General features: G+C 37.3%; 1 protein-coding gene across 1 annotated transcript in view; it reads right to left on the bottom strand.

The window, feature by feature from the left end:
• GUCY1A2 (guanylate cyclase 1 soluble subunit alpha 2) overlaps positions 1–24336 on the bottom strand; it is a 413092-nt gene that overhangs the window by 106404 nt on the left and 282352 nt on the right. The window contains exon 6 of the mRNA XM_042781668.1: positions 7445–7588. Coding sequence (XP_042637602.1) covers positions 7445–7588 — 144 coding nt within the window. The remainder of the gene's footprint in view (positions 1–7444; positions 7589–24336) is intronic.

Here is a 24336-nt window from a genome sequence, read left to right as displayed (position 1 = left end):
AAAAATATATACACTAATTGTTGTTGTTGTTGTTATATGCCGTCGAGTCGGCCCCGACTCATAGCGACCCCTCCTTGGGTTTCCGAGGCAGTATCACTAAGGAAGTAGGATTGCCCAACCTTCCTTCCGAGGAGTGGATACACTAATTAGAATTTTATAAATAAACAAAAAATCATAGAAATTAATCATCATCAAATAATCACTTTTTCCCTTTCTATTTAAATACAATCTCAGGAACTCAAAGTTAGTTAAATATGACAATATCTGCAAAAAGAAAATCCCTTCAAATATTTAAATAACATCAGGTTTCCTTTGTAAATAACAAGGATCTGAAAATTACTTAGAGAATAACCTCAAAAAAAATCCTGCAAACTAACTAGGAAAAGCTGAAGTTTAAGGTGCTACAATTTAATGCATTACGTTGTTGTTATGTGCTGTGGAGTGCGACGCGACTCATAGCAGCCATTCCTGGGGTTTTGGAGGCGATGTCACTACGGAAGTAGATTGCCCAACCTTCCTTCCGAAGGGTGACTGGTGGGTTTGAACTGCCAGCCTTCTGGTTAGCAGTCAAGTGCCTTAGGCACTATGCTACTGGAGCTCCATTGTTAATGTATTACAGTATGTATAAATTCACTGATACTCCGGCTTTGGGATTAGGTGGTTAGAAGAAATTCCTAACATTTCCCTGATTTGTAATTGAGATTGCCAAACACATTAGTATTGCAGCATGATTATATTGTTTTTTCAGTTCTTTTTCACAATCTCTATAATTGCCTTGGGAGCTCTGGTAGCATAGTGGGTAAGGCACTTGATTGCTAACCAGAAGGCTGGCAGTTCAAACCCACCAACCACTCCTCGGAAGGAAGGTTGGGCAATCCTACTTCCGTAGTGATACTGCCTCGGAAACTCAAGGAGGGGTCGCTATGAGTCATGGCTGACTCGACGGCACATAACAACAACAACAACAACAACATAATTGCCTCATTACATAAAATGCACTGTTCTTTGAACTAATGAAAGGAATTTGAATTGGTATGCCTATGTGATGAAATTCAATGAAAATACCTTTAAAAATGGAAGTTCAAATCTAAAACAGCCATTTGGACTCACTAAATCTTTCTCAAAAGACTTAAATTGTGAAAATGCTACTTGTCTTTCTAATATATCCTGAATTACATTCTTCTGTCAATCCCCAACCAACCTTCCCTCTTCCAGCAAAAGTTTTTCAGCAAAAGTGGAAATGATATGACTTTCCTTTACAAGACTAAAAATTCATCCAAAATACTTTTGAAGAAACTACATTCACAAGACTCAAGAGTATAAAGTATATAGTTATGCAGTTTTCTAGGGAAATCACAATATATGTAGCTCAAGAAACAAGAGAGAAAATAAATTTGATTTTACTTTTCTTCAATTGTCTATTGATTAAAATATAAGAAAATCAGACTCCTCCAGGGTGGAAACAAAAAAGAAATAGACATAATGCTGGCATTTCCATATTTTCAGCCAGCAGAAAAAACAGCATATTGATCAAGTATGAAAAAAACAAACAAACTCAAAATACTGTTTTTAAAAAACATTTATTAATGTTACTTTGGACTTATTTTTCAGAATTTACTGAAGATACACCATATTTATGTATATTTTATAGATACAGCCTATAACTAGCCTCTGAGTTTCTGTTGAGGATTTACATATAGAAGGAGCTCTGGTAGCATAGTGCCTAAGGCACTTGACTGCTAACCAGAAGGCTGGAGGTTCAAACCCACCAGACACTCCACAGAAGGAAGGCTGGGCAATCTACTTTCATAGTGATACCGCCTTGGAAACCTAAGGAGGGGTCACTATGAGTTGGATCTGATTCCACGGCAATGAGGGTTTTTTTTTTGTTTTTTTTTTTTTACATATAGAACAATTTGCCTGAGTATTTAAAGACTGAATAAGTAAAATGCTGTATTCTACAGTTATTTTTAAAAGTTATTAATTAACCTACGAAGTTTTACAATGAATGAATCAGAAACATTACCAATCATTTGCAAGCAATTACAATTGATTATTCAGGCTCCAATTTCCCATCATGACAGGATGCTGAAAAGATTCATAAACGTATATATAATTATTTATCTTATTTTCCAAAAATTTGAGAGTTTGGGGGAGTTGCATTAGGTTTTAAACAATTATAGTAACTCAAATAGCTTAGCTTTTAAGTGGCCTAAAGGCTCATATATAATTTGAGTGAAACAATCAACTGATCACATATCAACTCGGTGGCAGTACCTAAGCTTTTATAATGAAAGATTCTCATAATAAGTTCAGAAATGGTCCCATGACACCAGCTAAAAGCCAATTCAAAATCAAGTTAATATGTTGAAAATAAACTCTCAAACCATTCGAATTATATAAATTAGTAATGAAGCTAAAATTATAAGGTAGTTTTATTATTTTGAATTCTCTTTCTGCAATCTTATTAAATCTTTATGGAGATTTCCTTTTCTAATTTAATAAGACTATCTGATTCATAAGACAGAGTTAATGTTAATATCCCACAAATGAAAATATTGATGAGAACACTGTAAACACAATTCTCTGGTTTTGTTCTCTGGTAATTTAAGTTTGCTTTGACAATGCTGAAATCAATAAAAATATTATACCACCTATAAAAGAAAACAACACCAAATGATGAGCTGTCCTTACTGGCAGGCTTGAAAATTTAAGAACTGATATGAATTCTATGTAGAATGTGTACATTTGCAGTTCACAGCAGATCTGAGACAGTATTTTTCCACTTAGTTAATTAGTTAGTTTTCCCTAGCTGTGGTAGAAATATCAGTCATATACTTGAATAACTGCAATTAAACTAGATCATTGTATAGACTTTTAAAATGTTCTAAATGTACTCCCCTAGGAGCTCTGGTAGCATAGTACTTAAGGCATTTGACTGCTAACCAGAAGGCTGGCAGTTCAAACCCACCAGCCACTCCCCAGAAGGAAGGTTGGGCAATCTACTTCCATAGTGATACTGTCTCGGAAACCCAAGAAGGGGTCGCTATGAGTCAGGTCTGACTTGATGGCACATAACAACAACAACAACAATGTACTTCCCTATTTTCACCACTGAAAGATGATTAGAAAACTAATTTTCATTTTTTTAAAAATTGTCCAATGTTAGCATATACATGCATATTAAGAATACTCAACTTTGGGCTATGGCCTTTATGCTCATTTTCCCTATCCATATGTGTGTGTGTGTGTGTGTGTGTGCATAACCAGAAGGCTGGTGGTTCAAACCCACCAACTGCTCCTCAGAAGGAAGGTTGGGTAATCTACTTCCGTAGTGATACCGCCTCAGAAACCCAAGGAAGGGTAACTATGAGTCAGATCTGACTTGACAGCAATGTGTGATATACACACATACACATATATTCACAAACCTATTAGTCTACCAAATATAGTTATCTTTTATTGGTTTTATGTGTTGTGGATTATTTTCTCCAAGTTTGTGGTTGTCTTTTCACTCTCTTTAACTGTTCTTTAATGAACAGAAAGGTTTTCCTTTTAATGTGGTAAATGTATACATATTTTCATTTATGATTTGTAAATTTTTGACCTGACTAGTTTACAAGAAATTCTTCCCTACTATAAGCAAATATTTTCTAATTATAAATTTATAGATTTACAGTATGGCCTTTCATACTTCATCCACATGGAATTGACTTATGCACAAGGCATAATTAGAGATCTAATTTCAGTTTGTTTCACATGGATAAACAATTGTATCCAAATAATTTATTGATAGCTTATCTTTTCTTTACTTATCAGTGTGGCAATTTGACTCATAGTGACCCCTCCTTGGGTTTTCAAGGCAGTATCTCTATGGAAGTAGATTGCCCAATTTTCCATCCAAGGAGTGGCTGGTGGATTTGAACCACCAGCCTTCTGGTTAGTAGTCAAATATGTTAGGCACTATGCCATGAGCTCCCCTTGTCATTTATCAAATCTGCATTTTCTCTGATGTACTGTAGTCTCATTATAATGCATTTAGTTTTGGAATACTGTGGTTTATACTTTACAGGATTCCTTAGGATTACTGTCTTTGAGAACTAATTGATAATGGCTAATAGTCATTTCAAGAGCGCTGGTGGCATAGTGCCTAAGGCACTTGACTGCTAACCAGAAGGCTGGCAGTTCAAACCCACCAGCTACTCCTCGGAAGGAAAGTTGGGCAATCTACTCCTGTAGTGATACCGCCTCAGAAACCCAAGAAGGGGCCACTATGAGTCAGATTCAACTCAGTGAATTAATATTAATTCCAGAGAAAAAAACTCCTTTTTTGTGTATGTGTTCCCTTTATTAACTCCACTTACGATGTCAATTAAATATATGGTACATCTTTCCAGTCTCTTCTTACATATTTTGCATTCTCCTTCATATTATCTCAATTTAAATGAGCTGAACTTAATTATGGATAATTTCTCCATTTCTAACTTTTAGTTTACTAATTCTTGCTTCAGTGGTTATCTAATCTGCTTTTAAACTCATCCACTGAGTTCTTTTTAAAAATCTATTATGTTATATGCTTTCACAAGTGCTCTGGTTCTTTTTCAAATCCAGTTGCTCCATCCCATATTTAAGTATTTCCTTTACTTCTTCATTATATTAAACTTTGGCATTTTGATTCTGTGTCTGAAAATTTTTATAATAATGACACTACAGGTCTGTTATTTTTACCTATTGTTTGCACTAGTTCTTATGCATAGTATTTTATTTTTTAGAATATTTTTTAGGTTTACACAGAAATTGTGCAGAAATTACAGAGGTTTTGTATATACTTCCTTCCCCCTGCATACTGTCTCTCATATTATTAACATCTTGCTTTTTTTGTGGTATATTTGTTAAAACTGATAAATATTTTGTTTTGTTTTTACTATGAGCTGCTGATTTTCCAAGCACTTTATCTCTGGAAATCATCTGAGGATGAAATTGAAGTTGACTTCTTCCAAGAGGAATAGTGTTTCTTTGTTGCCTATTACCACTGTTAATGATAGAATATTTAGTTAATTTTACCACTTATATTTTTTCCAGTCCACACAGCTAATGTAATTGACATACCTCTCCCTTTCCTATGATTTAAGTTAGTTCTTAATATTTTTAAAAATGTTTAATATAAAATCTTAATAATTTCAGACAGAATGTCATCTAATTTGTCAGAAAGCTAAAACTAAAAATGTACTCACACATATAAACTTCTTTTTCTCTTTCTGTATTTTTTAATCCATAGTTGGTGAGCTATTTATTACAAAAGAGAGGTCTTAAAAAACTTTTTTAAACAATATTTTATTTTGTTTTTGGTGAAAGTTTGCACAGTAAGTTAGGTTCCCCTTTGAAAATTTCCACACAAATTGATCAATGATATTAATTACATTTTTCACATTGTATTAACATTGTTTTCTGATTGTTCCAATTCCAGTTCTCTAGATTGTCTGCCCCCTTGTTGTTCTTGTTGTTGTTGTTATGTGCCATTGAGTCATCTTTGACTCAGAGCCACCCTTCCTTAGGTTTACAAGGCGGTATCACTATGCAAGTAGATTGCCCCATCTTCCTTCAGAGGAGTGGCTGGTGGGTTTGTACCGCCAATCTTCTGGTTAGCAGTCAAGTGCCTTAGGCATTGCCCATTATCTTTTCATTTTTGCTTTGGATTAAATGTTGACCTTTTAGATTCACACAGAATTAAAAAAAGAAAAGTAGAGTACTGATTTAATGGATTATACCCTTTATTTTGTGTGTCACTCTGCTTTTCTGTTAAATGGTGGTCTCAGGAAGTAGTTTTGGTTCAAGGTTTGGGCAGTGTCTCAGGGTGATAGTCTCAAGGAATCTTCTGGTTTCAGTGATCCATTTAATCTAGCCATTTTTAAGAATTTGAATTTTGTTCTGCATTTTTCTCAATTTCTAACCAGTATCATCTCTTATGGCTCCAGTCAGAAAGGTTAGTGGTGGTAGCCAGGCACCAACTAACTCTTCTGGTCTCAGAATAGTTGAAATCATGGCTCATGTAGGTTATTAGCCTTGCACATTTGTTTTTTTTCTTGAGATTTTGGTTACTTTCTTACTCTTTCACTCTGGACAAGTAGAGACCAATAGTTACATCTTAGATGGCCACTCACAAGTTCTTAAGACTTCAGACCCTACTCATTTCACTAGAATGAAGAATATGAAGTTTGTCTATATATGCCAATTGACTGAGTTGTCCCATGAGACTATACTCTGAAGCTTTCAAATCCAAAAAAAGTGATTTCAAAGGGTGTTTGGTTACATCTAAGGAGTATCTGTAGTAGTGTCTTTAATGAATATATCTGTCTATCTGGTGGGGTAACGCCTAAGGCATTTGACTGCCAACCATAAGGCTGGCAGTTCATACCCACCAGCTACTCCTCTGAAGGAAGACTGGGCAATCTACGTCCGTAGAGATATTGCCTCGGAAACCCAAAGAGGGTTCGCTATGAGTCAGAACCAACTTGATGACAGTATCTACATGTATCTGTATTTACATATAGATACTTCTAAGGAGCTCTGAAGGAGCTCTGGTGGCATAGTGCCTAAAGCATTTGACTGCTAACCAGAAGGCTGGAGGTTCAAACCCACCAGCCACTCCTTGGAAGGAAGGCTGGGCAATCTACTTCCATAGTGATACCACCTTGGAAACCCAAGGAGGGGTCACTATGAGTAGTATTCAACTCGATGTTTTTTTCCAAATATAAGATTTTTGTTTACAAGTAAGTTTTTTTCCAAATATAAGATTTTTGTTTACAAGGATTCATAGTGTCAAATTTCTGGGTTCCACCATAGGGCTCTGGCAGAAATACAGCTAGATGACCTTATCTATTTCCCAGAGGTAGATTCCAGACCCATAGAACACTGTCAATAGAAAAAAAGAGTCCAAAATACAAGAAGCTACATTTCCACCTTTTAAAAAACATCTGCAGTTGCTGGGCTCCAACCTTCAAGCTCTGCCACATAAAAACCATGCTGAGTCAACCCTCAGGCTTATGCTGCTTCATAAGGAACCTCATATGCTAGCTATAGGACATTGTCCACATCTTCCATTTTCTTGCTTCTTTGTCTTGGATTATCTCTCAAACTCTTATTCTCACCATTATACATGCTTGGTGTTGGTGACTTATTTACTGGAAGCAAGTTTTCCCTTTCCTTGTTCTAAAACTTTAGCCTTGCTTTCTTCTCTCCAAGATAATTCTCCTCTCATATACCTTTTCCTACTTTGGTCCATATTCCATTTGTTCTTCTCCTAGATCTATGAGTTACCTATTGTTATCTCTAGTCTTTCTTGAGTACCTGGTCTAAATCCATACATTACAGTAAGTAGAATTCAGAAGGGAATTTCTTGCACCTTTAGTTAAAAGTACTCAAGCGAGAATGATAAAAGAGTTACCTGAATTGGCCTTCCATCAGGTGTCAGCACTTCTTCTGAAAGTTCCATCATCTTCAAGGCCATCAGAGCAATGGGTTTCGCATGGCAGAGGCTTTTCCTGTGAAGTCCTGCTGCAACACAGTATGCATCGCCTATTGTTTCCACCTGCAGCAATCAGACAGATCAAATGCAAATATATGATAATGAGTCATAATAGAAATTATTCATTCTCTGCAATCAAAAATGTTTCTGAAAAAGATGTCAGCAAAACATCAATAAATTAAGCAATTAGACAACTGAGTGTAATCATAGCAGAGTTTGCAAACAGCCACAGTCAAATTCTGACATCTCACTCCAGGACTGTTCATCAACATTATCATCCTAGAGGTTCACTGACATTAGGAAGAACTGAAATATAAAATAATTATTCTGAAGGAAAATTGAATCACTGGTATTTCCAAATAATGACCTTTCATACCAAGCCACCTTCTCATCTCTTTAAAATATTTGGGTAGATCTTTTCTGAAAAGCAATTTTTTCCCTAAGTTTTTTTTATCTTACTAATTGTTTCACACTCTGCATTATATCTGCAATTTTGTTGTCAGGTCTACTCGTATCTTTAATGCTCTAATAGCTAACATTTATTGAATTTTCTTAATCTGTATCATTAATTATGTCAAGCACTTTACATGCATTATCTTATTTAGTCTTCACAAATATCCTACTTGGTTGCATTTGACAAATGAGAAATTGAGATGCAGAGATCCAACCAAAATCCTACAACTGAAACATTAATAGGCACTTAACGGTCTTTCCAGATCTTGTTCTAATTCCATGGCCAGCATCCATTATGATTGGCCATTGATGCTGGGAAATATTTTAAATATATCCCAGGCTCAAACCCCCAAATTTCCAAACCATAAAACATGGGATTCAAAATCGGGGCAGAACTTAGTTTTAGAAGAAAGTTCTCTAATTCTCCACTATAGATATAGGAATAAACTCTTCAACAGTTCCAACAATAATAATAAATGCCCAATCAAATATCATCTTTTCTATGAAGTCCTCCATGGTCCTTTCTCAGAAAGAACTAATGTTTCAATTCCCTCTATAATGATTCTGTAGGACAGAGTAGAACTGCCCTAGGCTGTAATCTTTAAGGGAATGGATCATCAAGTCTTTTCTTCTGCAGAGCTGCAAGTGGTTGGCCCAGCAACTTTTCAGTTAGTTAGCAGCCTAGGACTTAACCATTGTGCTCCTGTTGTTGTTGTTGTTGTTGTTGTTATGTGCCGGCGAGTCAGCCCGACTCATAGCGACCCCTCCAGAGCTCCCATTGTACCCCTAGAGGTCTTGTTTTAAATTTACACAGTAAATTATATGAATAAATTGAATTGCATTGTAGTCACCAAACATGCTTATTTTTGGAGTACTAGCTCTTCTTGGGAGCTCTGGTAGCATAATGCCTGAGACACTTGACTGCTAACCAGAAGGCTGGCAGTTCAAACCCACCAGCCACTCCTCAAAAGGATGGTTGGGCAATCTACTTCCGTAGTGATACTGCCTCAGCAACCCAAGGAGGGGTCGCTATGAGTCGAGTCTGACTCCACAGCACATAATAATAACAACAACAACAGCATCTCTTCTTGGACTCTCTTATCATTGACATCATCACCATCACCATATCCATTATATTCTCAGCAAAAATTGAGTTCCACTAAATATGTATTACTGAAGTTTGTATGTATTACAAGAGCAGATAAAGATTAAATTAGATGTTGCCTTTATCTATAGAAGTCTGTAAAGTAACAGCATGTGGAAGATGGGCCAATGCATTACCAATTGATATAACACATAAATCTAATGAAGCACAAGGTCAATGTTGCTGCTGTGCTGTTATGTGCCGTCAGGTCGGCCCCAACTCATATCGACCGCTCCTTGGGTTTCCGAGGCAGTATCACTACAGAAATGGATTGCCCCTTCTTCCTTCCTAGAAGTGGCTGGTAGGTTTGAACCTCCAGCCCTTAGGGTTAGCAGTCAAGTGCCTTAGGCACTATGCTACCAGAGCTCCCCTACAAGGTCAATAGGTCCACAAAAATATAAAAAATTCACATTAAAATCCATACACATTCATGTAAGCTTCTTAGATTTTCATATCTAAATATTTAAGTAAGGAAGGCTTTCAGAAATACAATGATCAAAAACCTAGACAAAGGTATCTTACAAATAATGGCACATATTAAGATGTGGATTCTCACAATAATTCATAAACATCAAACATACAAAAGAAACAAACCCCAAATTGTTGTTTTTCTCAAAACAGGCTAGATTATGCTGCAGTAACAATATAAGTTCCAAATCCCAATGTCCTGAAACAACACAAGTTTATTTCTCTATACATGCTACGTAGTCTGGGGTTAAGGGATTGAGGAGAAGGAAAGAGACTGTGCCACATTTCCTTACTCTGAGAACAGGACTGATGGAAACTCCATATCTGGAGCTGGTTGTCATGGCAAGGGAAAGGGGGTTCTGGCAAATTTTATACTAGCTCTTAAAGCTTTCTCCCAGATGAGACATATACAGCTTCTTCTCATATTTCATTTGCCAAAATAGTCACATGGCCATTCTTAACGTAAACTCACTGCCATTGAGTCGATTCCAATTCATAGTGACCCAATAGGTTAGAGTTGAGCTACCCTGTTGCATTTCTAAGGCTGTAAATATTTATGGAACCAAACTGTCTCATCTTTCCCTCACAGAGTGGATGGTGGGTTTAAAACACTGACCTTTTGGTTAGCAGCTGAATGCTTTAACCAGTATGCCACCAGAGCTTCTTATTCTTAATGTAAAGTTGAGAGAAAAATGAAATCTACCATATGCCCAAGAAGAAAAGCCAGAAATATTTGGTGAACTGGATTAATGACTATATAGAAGAACAGGTAATTGATTAGATGTTTTCAAATATCTTGATATTTGTAAAATGTAATATATCTGTGGGATGTTTTATTTTCCTTCCAGAGGTATTCAAGTCTTAACCTGAATATCTTAGGAGAAATACTATTGTATTAGTAATTGAGCTTTGTATTAAATTACTATTCTTCTCACTTTTCCCTTTATCTAAGTCAGATCTATACATTTTTAGAATTAAATATACATGGAAATTTTAGTAGATCTTCTTCACTATAATCACTTGATTTTGCTTCATGAGAAACAAGGAAATTGACAGCATTAGATATCAATTCCAATTGTTCTTGAGGTTATCTCCTTTAATTAATCAAAGTGAAACAAGCAGACACTATAAACAAAAAGTTGTCTAAAAATTTGACATTTTTTTCTGAATTCCTTCATAATTGCCTCAGTGTTTTTTCCAAAATGATTTAAAATACAACAGATAAAATAGTACATCTCATTGATTTTTAGCATCTCCAACTTGTTCCTGAATGATATTACATAAATATGATGAAAAAGATAATACTTATACAAAAGAATGAAAAACCATATATCCTTTCTGAATAGTAAAGACAAGGCTTCAGAACTAAAAATATTATGTACAATTGCAGTCCTGTGTATTACTACAGCACCTTTCATCAAATTTTAAAGAACTCACCTATCTCAGCATATCTTCTCAACTCCTTATAATCAAAATCTTCACATTACCGCAGAAATAAAGGTGGCGGAAATAAACTTCTTAGAGCTATGCATTCACCTTATTTATTTATTGTAGTTTACTTTTAGATTGATCATTTAAAATAACTTATTTTAGCTTCTAATAGAACCATATTACTGTCACATTCTTCTCCCTACCCTCTGGAATAATGCTCAAGAACTATCTGGAAGGTTTCCTGGAGATCTAGACACAGTGAAGAGGAAGGAAAATGTATTTATGTGTGTTGGGGGGAGGGAATGTCTCAGCTAGCTAGTGCTGCTATAACAGAAATAGCACACATGAATGGTTTTAAGAGACATTTATTCTCTCACAGTATAGGAGACTAAAAGTCCAAATGCAGGGTGCCTGTTCTAGAAGGATTTCTCTCTCTGTTGGCACTGGGAAGATGCTTATTTCCTTTCAACATCTGTGGGCCCAGAGTTCCTTGGAGTTCTCCATGTGTCTTGGTATCAATCTTCCCGTTGGTCTAGGAGGTTCTCAGCACAGGGACCCTGGATCCAAAGGACATGCTCTGCTCCTGACTCTTCTTTCTTGGTAGTAGCAGATCACTGCTTGCATGTATCTCTTTTATATTTGAAAGAGATTGACTCAAGATACAACCTAACCTTATAGATTATATCCTGCCTCAATAACATAACTGCCTCTAATTCTTCCTCATTAACATCATAGAAGTTAGGATTTACAAAACATTAAATCACAAAATGGAAGATAATCCTGAGAATCATGGCCTAGCCAATTTGATACATATATTGAGGGGACACATTTCAATCCATAAGAGGGGGGAAGGGGTATTTGGATTAGGGTGAGTGAGCTCTGGTAGCATAGTGGCTAAGGCACTTGACTGCTAACCAGAAGGCTGGTGGTTCAAACCCACCAGCCACTCCTCGGAAGGAAGGTTGGGCAATCCTACTTCCGTAGTGATACTGCCTCGGAAACCCAAGGAGGGGTTGCTATGAGTCAGGGCTGACTCGACGGCACATAACAACAACAACAACAAATAAAACACAATTAGACGTTTAATGATCTCTGTGCCATGGGACACATGATCATCTCAGTCCTTTAGTTCTGCAGCTCTGGTTCTGTCTTTGTTTGAAATTTTAGCATTTGCTAAAGGAAGTTTGGGGAGGAGGCATAAAAGCAGAGCCAGAAAGCTCTGGCACTCTACATTACCAGACAACCTCCATCTCTTCCTCTGGGAACTATCAAAAGGTGAAACAAATTAGAAAGTCTGCTTTTCTAGTTGCTTTGTTTTCTGTTTTTGAGTTCTAGTGTCTTTAAAGACAGAAAAAGACAGGAAGAGAGCGAGCCAGACAGACAAAGAGATGTTAAATGTTGAAGTGAGATGTAGGCTGACATATATAGATAAACTCCAAAGATGAGAAATGTCTTTTCCTTCCCAACCCTCACAGGGCACCCAGTCAACTGGTTATGTTCAGGTGCATGGAAGGAGGCTAGTAAGCATGGCAAGTTCTTACTGAGCTCATTGTGGTTAAGAATGCTGGATTTGTAGAAAGGATATGCCATATTCTCTCTTCATGAGAGGACTGGGCCACATCTGCCAGTTTCATCACCAGTCTGATATCCAGTATGGTTCCTGGGTAACAAGGTCAGAGGTGATGTGGAGGGTGTCTTGAAATAGCACAGATCTTGAGTCCACATGTATTTCTGGGGGTCTTTATTGACTGGAAAGCAGGCAATGAATTTGATGGCATTCTGGACACAAATTATCCAAAATTGAAGGAATAGAGCACAAGGTCCTGGCCATATGACTGAAGGTTCTTTACCATACGACTGACATTTCTTTAACATCACTTGGCTTGAGAATCTGACCTCAGATTCACTCTTTAACATTCACTTTTGTTTCTGAAGTAGGGGTTTGTTCAAAAGAACTTAAACTTGTAGTCTGTCCTGGGATGTCTGCACTCTTTAACCTCATAATTGGTTATGATCCTCAACAAATCTATAACATGGTCCTTCATAGGGTGCAGATGTTTCCAAAAGGTATATCCTAAAATTCAAGGATATTTCAGTTCATGAATGTTGTGCCCTCTACCAAGTGCCATCACACTCTCCCAAACATGAGCTCTAGTTTCAAGAAGGTCCTGCCAGCCTGAACATCTACTGTCTTTAGCTCCAGCCTCCAGAAAGTCCTTGAAGAAATCATATTCAGTGGCCAAGGCATTGCCTCCTGCTTTCTCACCTCTAGAACTTAATTCTCCTTCACCACTTCCTCACCCCCCCGCCACCTACTCTCTTTCTGGGCCATCATTTCATCATCCCCTCTACTTCCTTCTCCTTCACTTTTTCCTTTCTCAGCATTCCCATCTTTCCACCCTTTTTTCATCCACTACCTCCTTTTTTTTTTTTTTACCTATTCTGTTGCCATCAAGAAAATGGCTCCTTAGTTGACCCTTTTTTGCAAGCCCAACACCCTAACTACTGCCTGAAATCCAATCCTACTGTAACCCAAAAGTCTCTAGGGCCTTCCTCCCAACTCTGGTGGGAGATTCTACTTCATGAAAGCAAGATCCTCACTGGTACAGCAGAATTAGGAGAAAACCTGGGTATTACTGGTGGGATAGCATGGCTATTTCCAAGATGAAATAGCCTGGAAATTGTCATACCCCCACCATCCCGACTCCAGAAGAAGGGGCACCCTTGATCCCAGTTGCTGGGACATGGCCCAAATAAAGGAGGTAGAGGCTCTGTCTTCCATGCAACACCTAAAAGCAGCCTCTACTTCCTTAATAACTAGGTGCATGCATATTCATTTTAATCCAAAATTATATTAGAAATTTGCCTCAATATTTCTATTGCTTTTTATCCCCCTTCAAGATTAAATTACCAAAGGGCAAAAGTATTATTAACCTGTTCATTTTAGTTTCTGTAAATAATCTTGTTACCATTTATTAACTTTATTACAACATCCTATTTCATCATTAGGAGCTCTGATGGTGCAGTGGCTAAAGTACTCAGCTGCTAACCAAAAGGTTAGCAGTTCAACCCCACCAGCTGCTGCATTGGAGAAAGATGTAGCAGCCTGCTTCCGTAAAGATTACAGTCTTGAAAATCCTCTGAGGCAGTTCTACCCTGTCTTAAACAATCACTATGATTGATAATCAACTCAATGATAATGGATTTTATTGATGAAAAAATATACAAAATCCATCAAGTCAATTCCAACTCATAGCGACCCCATAAGACAGAGTAGAACTGCCTTATAGGGTCTCCAAGGCTGTAATTCTTTACAGAACCAGACTGCTTTATCTTTCTCTCATGAGGCTGCTGGTGGTTTCAAACTGCCAAATTTTTGGTTAGCAACTGAGGGCTTACAAACCATAATCTTTATGCTTTCCATAAAGATTACAGCCTTGGAAACCTTATGGAGCACTTCTACTCTGTCCTAAAGGGTCACTATGATGTGGGATGGACTCTAAGATAATGGACAGTAGTAGCAGTATTTTATGATGCTAAAGGCTAATATTCTGGAAGTAATTTTTTTGTATGAATGAGATTAATGTTGCAAAGGTTAGAGCTCTGGACTCGTCCTCTCTGTGAAGTCTCAGTCCATCAAGTCAAGGTGTGATGAGTCATTAAAGTAATCTCGTATACCTCTGTTTTATATTTCCATCTGTCTTACAAGGAACTGAAAGTCTTCAATTGCATTGTAATTACCCTAGACAGGCACTTCTGAGACAAGAACCCCTGGATATCATCAAGAAATAGGAGGTCATCTGCTCCTAAAGCCCACAGCTATTTATATTATTAATATATTTTTTAATTGTGGCAAAAATATACACAGCAGAATATGCACTCATTCAACAATTGCTACCCGTGCAATTCAGTAACATTGGTTATATTCTTCATGTTGTCTCATCATTCTTGCTATCTCTAACCATATTGTTTCATCACCATTGACTTGGACTCACTATCCCCTAAACTTCTCATCTATGCTTTGGAGTTACTTTTGTCAGTTTGATCTTACATAGATAATTCTTTTAAACAGGGTAATACTCATGGGGAATATTCTTTACTGATTCAGCTAAACTGTTTAGTTTAAAGATGACTTCAAAGAATAACTTCGGTTCATAGTTTGAAAATTTTCTTAGAGCAATAGATTCAGGAGTTCCTCTAATCTCAATAGGTCCAGTAAGTTTGGATTCTGTAAGAATTTGAAATTCTGTTCCATATTTTTCTCCTTTTGATCAGTAATGGCAGTCAGGCACCATCCAGATCTTCTGGTCTCAAGGCAATTAGAACTTTAGTACACTTCTTTCTCAGATTCCTAGGTTTCCTTCTGCTCACTGCCATTTTTATACATGGACATACAAATGTAGCTTTAAATTCATACCTTGATCACTCTCAGAGACCCCAAATCAGAGAATGAATTGAAACAGGAGTTTATTCACTCTTTCTGAAGGTCCTGAAGGAGTCCCTGGGTGGTGCAAAATGGTTAATGTTAACTGAAAGGTTGGTGATCCAAGTCCACCAGAGGTGTCATGGAAGAAAGACTTGGTGATCTTCTGACAAATCAGTCACTGAAATTGTACTCTAACACACAAGAAATTATCTTGAGTTGGAGTTGATTCAATGGCAACTGGCTGTAAAGGTCATGAAAGTTTCATAGATGTACTAATTATATCTGAAAAGAAAGTCTCATAAAAAGAAAGAAAAAACATATATCACCTCACTGAGTTCACAGCTCTTTTAGGGCAAGTCCAAACAAAACTGCACACTACGCAGTCTATCTCAGGACTCGGTCCTCACTTTTTTCAAGCTTTCTCTCTCTATTCCTGGGTCTGTGCTTTTCTCACATACATATCCGAAGGGCAAATTTCTATCATCATCACAGTATTCTTTGTATTGGTATGTGTATATTTTTATACTCTACTAAATATTATGTGACTTTATATCCCTGGACACTATCACAGTATTGGTATGATCAATAACATTGTATTAAATGCCTTGAATTGCATTCAATTTCCAGAGTTAGTGGTTAGAATTGTCCCCTAAACAAAGTTTTCAAATGTAAAAGTAAGAATAATCCAGGGAGTTTTTGTTACAAATTAGATCCCTAGGCCCCCCTAGACCCACTAAACCAAAATCAGTGTATAAGTCCCAGCTATTTGTATTTCCAAAAGCTCCCAAGTGTTTGTTATGATTCCCAAGTTTAAAAGCTTCTGGTGTATGATATGAATTAAAAACAGTAGTCGTTCAATGAGAGGTCTAGTTGGAAATTTCAGAAAATAACACTTTTTAAGAACCCATGGGATTTTAGAAAGGAGGGATGCACCCATAATTTGAATCCTAGCCATTTCTACACTCCCCTTCTCTCTCTCTTCTACTCTACATATAGGGATAAAAATTTAAAGATATTTTCTTATTTGTCAAATTTTCAGACTGCAACCCCCAGCTGCAATACACACACACACACACACACACACACACACGTAAAATGCTCATCTGGAAAACAGGCAGTCAAAGATCAAAGAATGTTGAGTCAAATTAAACATATCCAAGTGAATTGTGTATAATTGTTTAGCAATTCAAATAGAAACACATAACTAAGGATTTACTGATAACACTACCTAAAAAATCCTTTCATTTTTTAAAAATCTGTCTAATTACACTCATTTTGGTTGATGCTTCTGACCCACATACTACTTCTTTTAAAGATGTCTCTACAGTGTTCAGCTGACACAGCATTGGAAAAGAGGTCATGGCTATAAATAGAACTGTGATGTGGCCTGGGAACTACTCCCAAATGAGGGAAAATGGATTCCGAATGACTGTCTATCTAAGAAAGCACTTCTCTCTCCCACTCACTCTCTCTTTCTCTCTCTCCGAAATAGTATTTTATTGACTTTTTGGTGAAAGTTTACACAGAAAGTTAGGTTCTCACTTGAAAATTTCCACACAAATCGTCCATGACATTAGTTACTTTTGTCACAGTGTTTTAACATCCTGTTTAATTCTGTTCTATAGTTGTAGAGTACACTTTCTGGTCCTCTAGTTTCCCTGCCCCTTCATATTCTTATCTTTGCTTTTGAGTAATTGTTGACATTTTGGTCTCATATTGATGGTTTTTAAGTAGTGCAGCAATCTTATGGTAACATCTTTTATTTTGTGTGCTGCTCTGCTATTTTGCTAAAGGGTGATCTCAAGGGACAGGCTCAGTTTAGAGTGTCTCAAGGCAATAGCATCAGAGAGTTCTCTGTTCTCTACTATTCCATTTTGTCTGGATGTTTTTGTTGTTGCTGTTGTTGTTGTTTTTAATAAGAATTTGAGTTCTGCTGCATATTTTTCTCCCATTCTATCTAGGACCAACTCTTTGTGAATCAAAATGGTCATTGGTGATAGCCAAGCACCAACTAGTTCTTTTCATCTCAGAGTAGATGGGGTTGCAGCTTGTGTAGACATGTTTCTTCTCTGAGAAAGCTCTTCTCGATAAATTCTAAATAGATCTATCAATGTACACTCGTGTTTCTTCCCAGGAGTTCTAGGCACTAGGTAAACACTCTTGGAAGGCTCCAGATGTGTTTATCATAAAGCTTACTGACTACTGAGACATGTCAGCAAAGAGAAATATATTGAAATACCCAGTCAGTATGTCTTTCTCTATTCCAAAATTAGACATGAGGAACTGAAACATTCAAGGAACCCTTTTGCAGCTGTATACACAGTACTCTAACTTGTAAGTCCTACAACATTAGTGTTCCAATTTCCCAGTGTCCTCCTCCACTATACTAACTTACTCCATGTACTAATCAAAAACAAGTAACTCATTGCTCTTTGTACACCTTCTGTACCTCCCATCACCATGTTTATAATCAGTCATTGCTTTACCTGGCGTCCTTCCACTCACTTTTTATAAAATAGTTATTACAAGTCTGTTATATTTCAGGGAAGTTTTTAGAGACCCTGATTTACTACAATTTTAAATTTGTCCCTAGAGAATGGTGAAATGTCTGCTATATTTTTGATAAACACATAATGAGAAATAATGGTAACTGATATCACAAAAACGAAAAGTATGGGGTCTAATTAGCAAATTAAGAGGAAACATTTAATTAAGAATTTGTTTTCCAACAGGAAAGAGTCTAATTTACAGAACTCCTACTATTCTCAGATATCCATGAGATTATATGCCGCCCATCAGATTAAGTGTACTTTAGAAAAGAAACTTTTCCCAGGCTCCCTTCCAAATTCATCATACACTTCCATCTCTCAGCCATATCCTTCCTGACAGTACCCCGTTCTTTAGTAGTTATATATTGAATCGTGTTCCCAAAAAAGAGATTTTGAACTACTGATTCCTGTACCCAAACTCCTATCTAATCTAATCCTAAATCCTTTCTATCTAATCTAATCCTAAATCCTTTCTATCTAATCTAATCCTAAATTCTTTCTATTTTACCTTCTAAAGATCTTTTGAATTTGCTCACTTTTTCGATCAGTTACTCATCTCTCACCCAAGTTATGACAATAACGTCCACTCTTTCCGCACCTCAAATCTACACTCCACACTTCAGCTGATGTGATCTTTTGAAAAGAAAAGCTACTTGTGTCAATCCTGTATTCAAAATTCTTCAATAACTCTCTTTACTCCTATGATTAGGAGCCAATCAAAAAAACCAAACTCATTGCCCTCGAGACAAATCTGACTCGTAGCGACCCCTCCTTGGGTTTCTGAGGTGGTGGTATCTCTACGGAAGTAGATTGCCCAGTCTTCCTTCCGAGGAGTGGCTGGTGGGTTTAAATTGCCAGTCTTCTGGGTAGCAGTCAAGTGCCTTAGGCTCTACGCTACCAGAGAACAAGATCCTTAAAATATCTAAAACACATAAAGGCTGCTACCTACCTCAGCATCTTAACTTCTTCATTCTCTAAGACTTTGCAACCATTGCCCTGGAGTCGGATGCAACCCATAGCGACCCCTCTTGGGGTTTCCGTGGCAGATCACTACGGAAGTAGATTGCCCAACCTTCCTTCCGGGGAGTGGCTGGTGGGTTTGAACTGCCAGCCTTCTGGTTAGCAGTCAAGTGCCTTAGGCACTAAGCTAACAGATCTCCCTATACTGAATTTGTTTACTAGTTGCATGCACCTTGTTCCCTTTTAACAACTCAAGGTCTTACATATCCTGACTGCATTGCTTGAATTCCTTTCCTCCCACCCTGTCCTCTACCTGGTTAACTCCTATTTACTATTTCAATCTTATTTAAAAGTCACCTCCTGAAGGGAGCCTTCCAGGACTCCCAGACTAAATCAGGTCTCTCTGTCACACCATGTAATTTTTCTTAGTCATTCTTGTAGTTTGTTACATAATACCAACTCTATTAAGAGAGTTTTTCTCACCACTTGGTGGTGTCTGACACACAATAAATGCTCAAGAAACATTTATTTCAAGTATAAATGAATGAAAGTTGTCATTTAAGTCATGGACCTTCTTAGATCACGTGGCTTCCCAGAGAAGCCTCATAGATTGATAAAAGCCTAAGCATCTATCTGAACTTCTCCTAAGATCCCATGCTAAATCCACCACCTTTTAGCTTCCTGACCTCAACAAGCAGTGCAGGCTTTTTAAGTCTCATTTTTTCTTCTGTGAAAAAGAGATGATACCTACTTCACGATGTTGCTGAAAGAATTAATTTAGTTAACTTTATACCTCTGTAGTGATAATCATATTTAATTAATTTATTCTTAAGTGACCATGTAATTACTTGTTTAATGTGTTTTATGTTGTTATTATGTGCCATCAAGTCGTCTCCAATCACAGCGACCCCTCCTAGGGTTTCCGAGACAGTATATCAGTATGGAATTAGATTGTACAATCTTTCTTCTGAGGAGTGGCTGGTGAGTTTGAACTGCCAACCTTCTGGTTAGCAGTCAAGTGCCTTAGGCACTAAAGACTAGACTATAAGCACTTGAACATGGGCCATGGCTGCTTCATTTACCATTATGCTTCTAGAATCTTCCTGTTGTTGTTGTTATGTTGTTGTTGTTAAGTGCCGTCGAGTCATTTCCGACTCATAGCGACCCCATGCACAGCAGAACGAAACATTGCCCGAACCCGCGCCAGCCCCACAATCCCTGCTATACTTGAGCCCATCATCGCAGCCACCATATCAATCCATCTCCTTGAAGGCCTCCCCCTCTTTCGTCGACCCTCCACCCTACCAAGCATGACATCCTTCTCCAGGGAATGGTCCCTTCCTACAACATGACCAAAATAGGTGAGATGAAGTCTGGCCATTCTTGCTTCCAAGGAGCATTCTGGTTGCACTTCCTCCAGGACAGATCTGTTACTTCTTTTAGCAGTCCATGGTACTTTCAGCATTCTCCGCCAGCACCACAACTCAAAAGCATCAACTCTTCTTCGGTCTTCCTTATTCATTGTCTAGCTCTCACATGCATACCAGGCGATTGGAAATATCATGGCTTGTGTCAGGCGCACCTTAGTCCTGAAGGAGATATCCTTGCTCCTCAGCACTTGAAACAGTTCCTTCGCAGTTGACTTTCCCAATGCTACATGTCGTCTAATGTCCTGACTGCTGCTTCTGTTGGCATCGATTGTAGAACCAAGCAACGTGAATTCCTTGACAACCTCAATCTTCTCTCCATTTATTGTGATGCTGCTCATTGGTCCAGTTGTGAGGATTTTTGTTTTCTTTATGTTGAGATGTAATCCATACTGCAGACTGTATTCTTCAACCTTCATCAGTAGGTGCCTTAAGTCATCCTCACTTTCAGCAAGCAAAGTTGTATCGTCTGCATATCTCAGGTTGTTAATGATTCTTCCTCCAATCCTGATACCACGTTTTTCTTCATATAATCCAGCTTCTCGGATTATTTGCTCAGCATATAGATTGAATAAGTGTGGAGACAGAATACAACCCTGACACACTCCCTTCTTGATTTTAAACCATGTAGTGTCCCCTTGTTCTGTTCGAACGACAGCCTCCTGGTCAAGGTACAGATTCCTCATGAGTACAATCAAGTGTTTGGGAATTAACATTCTTCTCAGGTTATCCATAATTTGTCATGATCCACACAATCAAATGCCTTTGCATAGTCAATAAAACACAAGTAAACATCTTTCTGGTATTCCCTGCCTTGAGCCAAGATCCATATGACAACAGAATCTTCCTAGTACTTCCAATATAGTAGATGCTCAATAATTATATTTTGAAAATAGAATGAATAAACATACACAAATATTTTAGCATAGTACCTAGCACTTATTAGGCATTCAACAAATATTAGTAGCTTTCCCTCATTTAAGAAGGCCCTCTGGTGGTGCAGTGCCTAAGGCATTTGACTGCTGACCAGAAGGCTGGCAGTTCAAACCCACGAACCACTCTGCAGAGGAAGATGGGACAATCTATTTCCGTAATGACTTACTGCCTTGGAAACCCAATGGAGGTCTCTATGAGTTGGAATCAATTCAATGGGAGTGGGTTTTCCTCACCTCATAGCATATTACCCAAGACATTCTTTCTGCTTTTGGTCATTTTTCATGAAAATGGTTCCAGTTGTAGTCAACTACTATAATCCAGCTATTGTTGTTGTTGTTAGTCGCCACAGAGTGGATTCTGATTCATGGTGACCCCATGTGTGCAGAGTAGAACTGATTCCTATGATTTTGTGGCTGTGACCTTTCAGAAGCAGATCATCAGGTCTGTCTTCCGAGGAGCTTCTCAGTGGATTCAAACCGCCAACATTTTGGCTAGTGGTTGAGTGCTTAACCATGTGCACCACTGAGGAACTCTAAATGCTGCGTATAACTTTCATCAATTAAGAAGCTATTTTGTACAGATATTGTTGTTATTTAGAATTTTGAATAGAAAACAATGCCAACAAGAATCATTTACTGAGCACATTTTATGTGTCGACTGCAACAATCATGTGAGCCCATATTACTGTTTCCATCTTATAAATTCATAAGCAGCACACAGATAGTTTACATTATATACCCAACAAAGGACAAAAACGGTATTAAAATCAGTTTTTCAGGCTTGATATCTGTGTTGGTTAATTTTATGTGCCAACTTGGCAAGGATATGGTGACTAGTTATGACTTTGACTCTACAATGTCCAATATTTCTTTTCCTACAGTTAGCTGTCATTTCACTCTCTTATAAGCAACTTCAACAGTCCTTACCTGGCCTCTTCCTTATCAGAGGGCTAAAACAAGCTCTACTGTATATAAGGCAGTGAAACTAGCAACAAAGAGGGAGTTAGAGACACAGAGCATTCTGCTTGTGACAAAAGGGAAAAAAATAAAAGTAAAAATCTACCCCATATCAGACCTTGGTATCAAAGAAAAATATAAAATTGAAAAATATTGCTTTGGACTACCTTAAGAGCAATAATGTATTACTAGAAAGCTTTCATAGATTCTAAGGACCTTAAACACATGTGTACACATACACATATGGATGCACACACACACATTGAATTAGCAGTCTAACAAGAGTTTTGTTTCAGCTGATTTCTTAGTTTCCAACTCATTCAAGGTCATGTTAAACCATCTCAAATCTTAAAAAATGCATCAAAACTTACAAATATCTTTAATCATTTTAACTCAAATTTAAGATAAAGTTAAAATCCTCACTTTTCTAGTTTAAAAGATAACAAAAGTAAACCCAAACAATTTTAAAGTTGCCATAGATGAATAAACTATTAACAGGGTAGTAGTAGGGTAGATTTAAATTTGGGGAATATTCTACTGGTCAACTACATATAGCTCCAACACTGAGTCTTCAGAATCTTATTATCTTACAGAATCAAGGAACCTTTTGAGAATTTCTTCTACCTATCCCATCAAAAGATTGTAGCTTGTGTTTGAATCACTCCAGTGACCAGACCACATGGCTTCAGCAAATCTATTTCATTGTTGGCAACACTGACTTTCAGAAGGATCTTTTATTGGGATGAAATTATTCTTGTAACTTCTGTTCAAAGTTCTTTTCTAGCCTCCTAGAACCCAAGGGAGAAGCCTTTACAATGCCCAACACATTTTAAAATAGTGCAGAGCAGTTGAGTTCCTTAATAAAAGGAGTCTCAATCATAGTCTTAACTCTAGGCTACAAGCCAAACTGCAATTAATAAATTCAAATTCATCCTTCACCTACTGCCAAAAGTCTCATATTCACAATAAGGGACACCTTGATTGTTATCTCTTTTTATTCTCAGAACAGTCCTATGACATATTATTGTTGTCATTTTAAAGGGATAAAATCTTCTTACTAATTGCCCAAGTTATTTAATAACCATGATTTTTTTAAAGGTACAAGTTCTTTAAGAACACAAGGTTCAGACATGTTAAGAACTTGTCTACAGATACATGTTTAGTTAAGTGGCAGAGGTGTAATTTAAATTAATTCTGACTTAAAAGCTCATATTTTACAAAATAATGGTTGAAATCAGTCAAATATCAGGAAGCTAGTGCTCTAATTAATTATATGCAGAACCGGGGCCAAATATTGTTCTGATGTGAGAATATATATGTAATATATTGTGTGATTTCATAATTTCTGAGGTTTGGATTCTCCTCTTCAAAAGAGACACCATAATAGCTTTTCCTCAGGGTTGTTCTGGGAAATAAGTGAGACGACACAATTAAGTCATCAAGCACCAGGCCTAGAACATAGTCTGTATTTAGTAAACATGGATTTTCTCCCTTTCATTTCATTTTGCTTTAAGGAATTTTCACTTTTTTATCACAGTTTTAAAGTTGCTGGTAACAGGAGGAGAACTATTTACAGTCAGACAGCATTTCTGCTACATAATAGCATCAATTAAAAGTTTGGTGAAAATGTAATGGAAACACCCTGATTCAATGAGATGAGCAAATTGCATTGAAGATAAGTGAGAGGTGGCTGTCCTGTTTAGAAGTCCAATTTTCTCTATTTCCATTTTAGTAATCTCATTTAATACCTAGGTATTATAAACTTTGAGGGGGTATCACTGACATATTCACATATTCACATTCTGAAGCTTGCCAGAAATCCTCTGCTGAATTACAGAAATCATTTTTTTAGTGACAATAATCCCTTATGAAGAAAGACTGATTTAAGTGAAACTTTTCTGGGGGAAAAAAAAAAAAAAACACTGGAGTAAGTCATGTTGTTGTTGTTGTTGTGTACCGTCGAGTCACACCTGACTCATAGTGACCCCTCCTTGGGTTTCCGAGGCAGTATCACTACGGAAGTAGGATTGCCCAACCTTCCTTCCGAGGAGTGGCTGGTGG

Source organism: Orycteropus afer, unplaced genomic scaffold, assembly GCF_000298275.1.
Source record: "Orycteropus afer afer isolate SDZICR_OR568_19922 unplaced genomic scaffold, OryAfe1.0 scaffold00147, whole genome shotgun sequence".
Lineage (NCBI taxonomy): Eukaryota > Metazoa > Chordata > Mammalia > Tubulidentata > Orycteropodidae > Orycteropus > Orycteropus afer.
The sequence above is the reverse complement of the archived record's forward strand: the minus strand, read 5'-3'. Positions and strand labels throughout refer to the sequence as shown.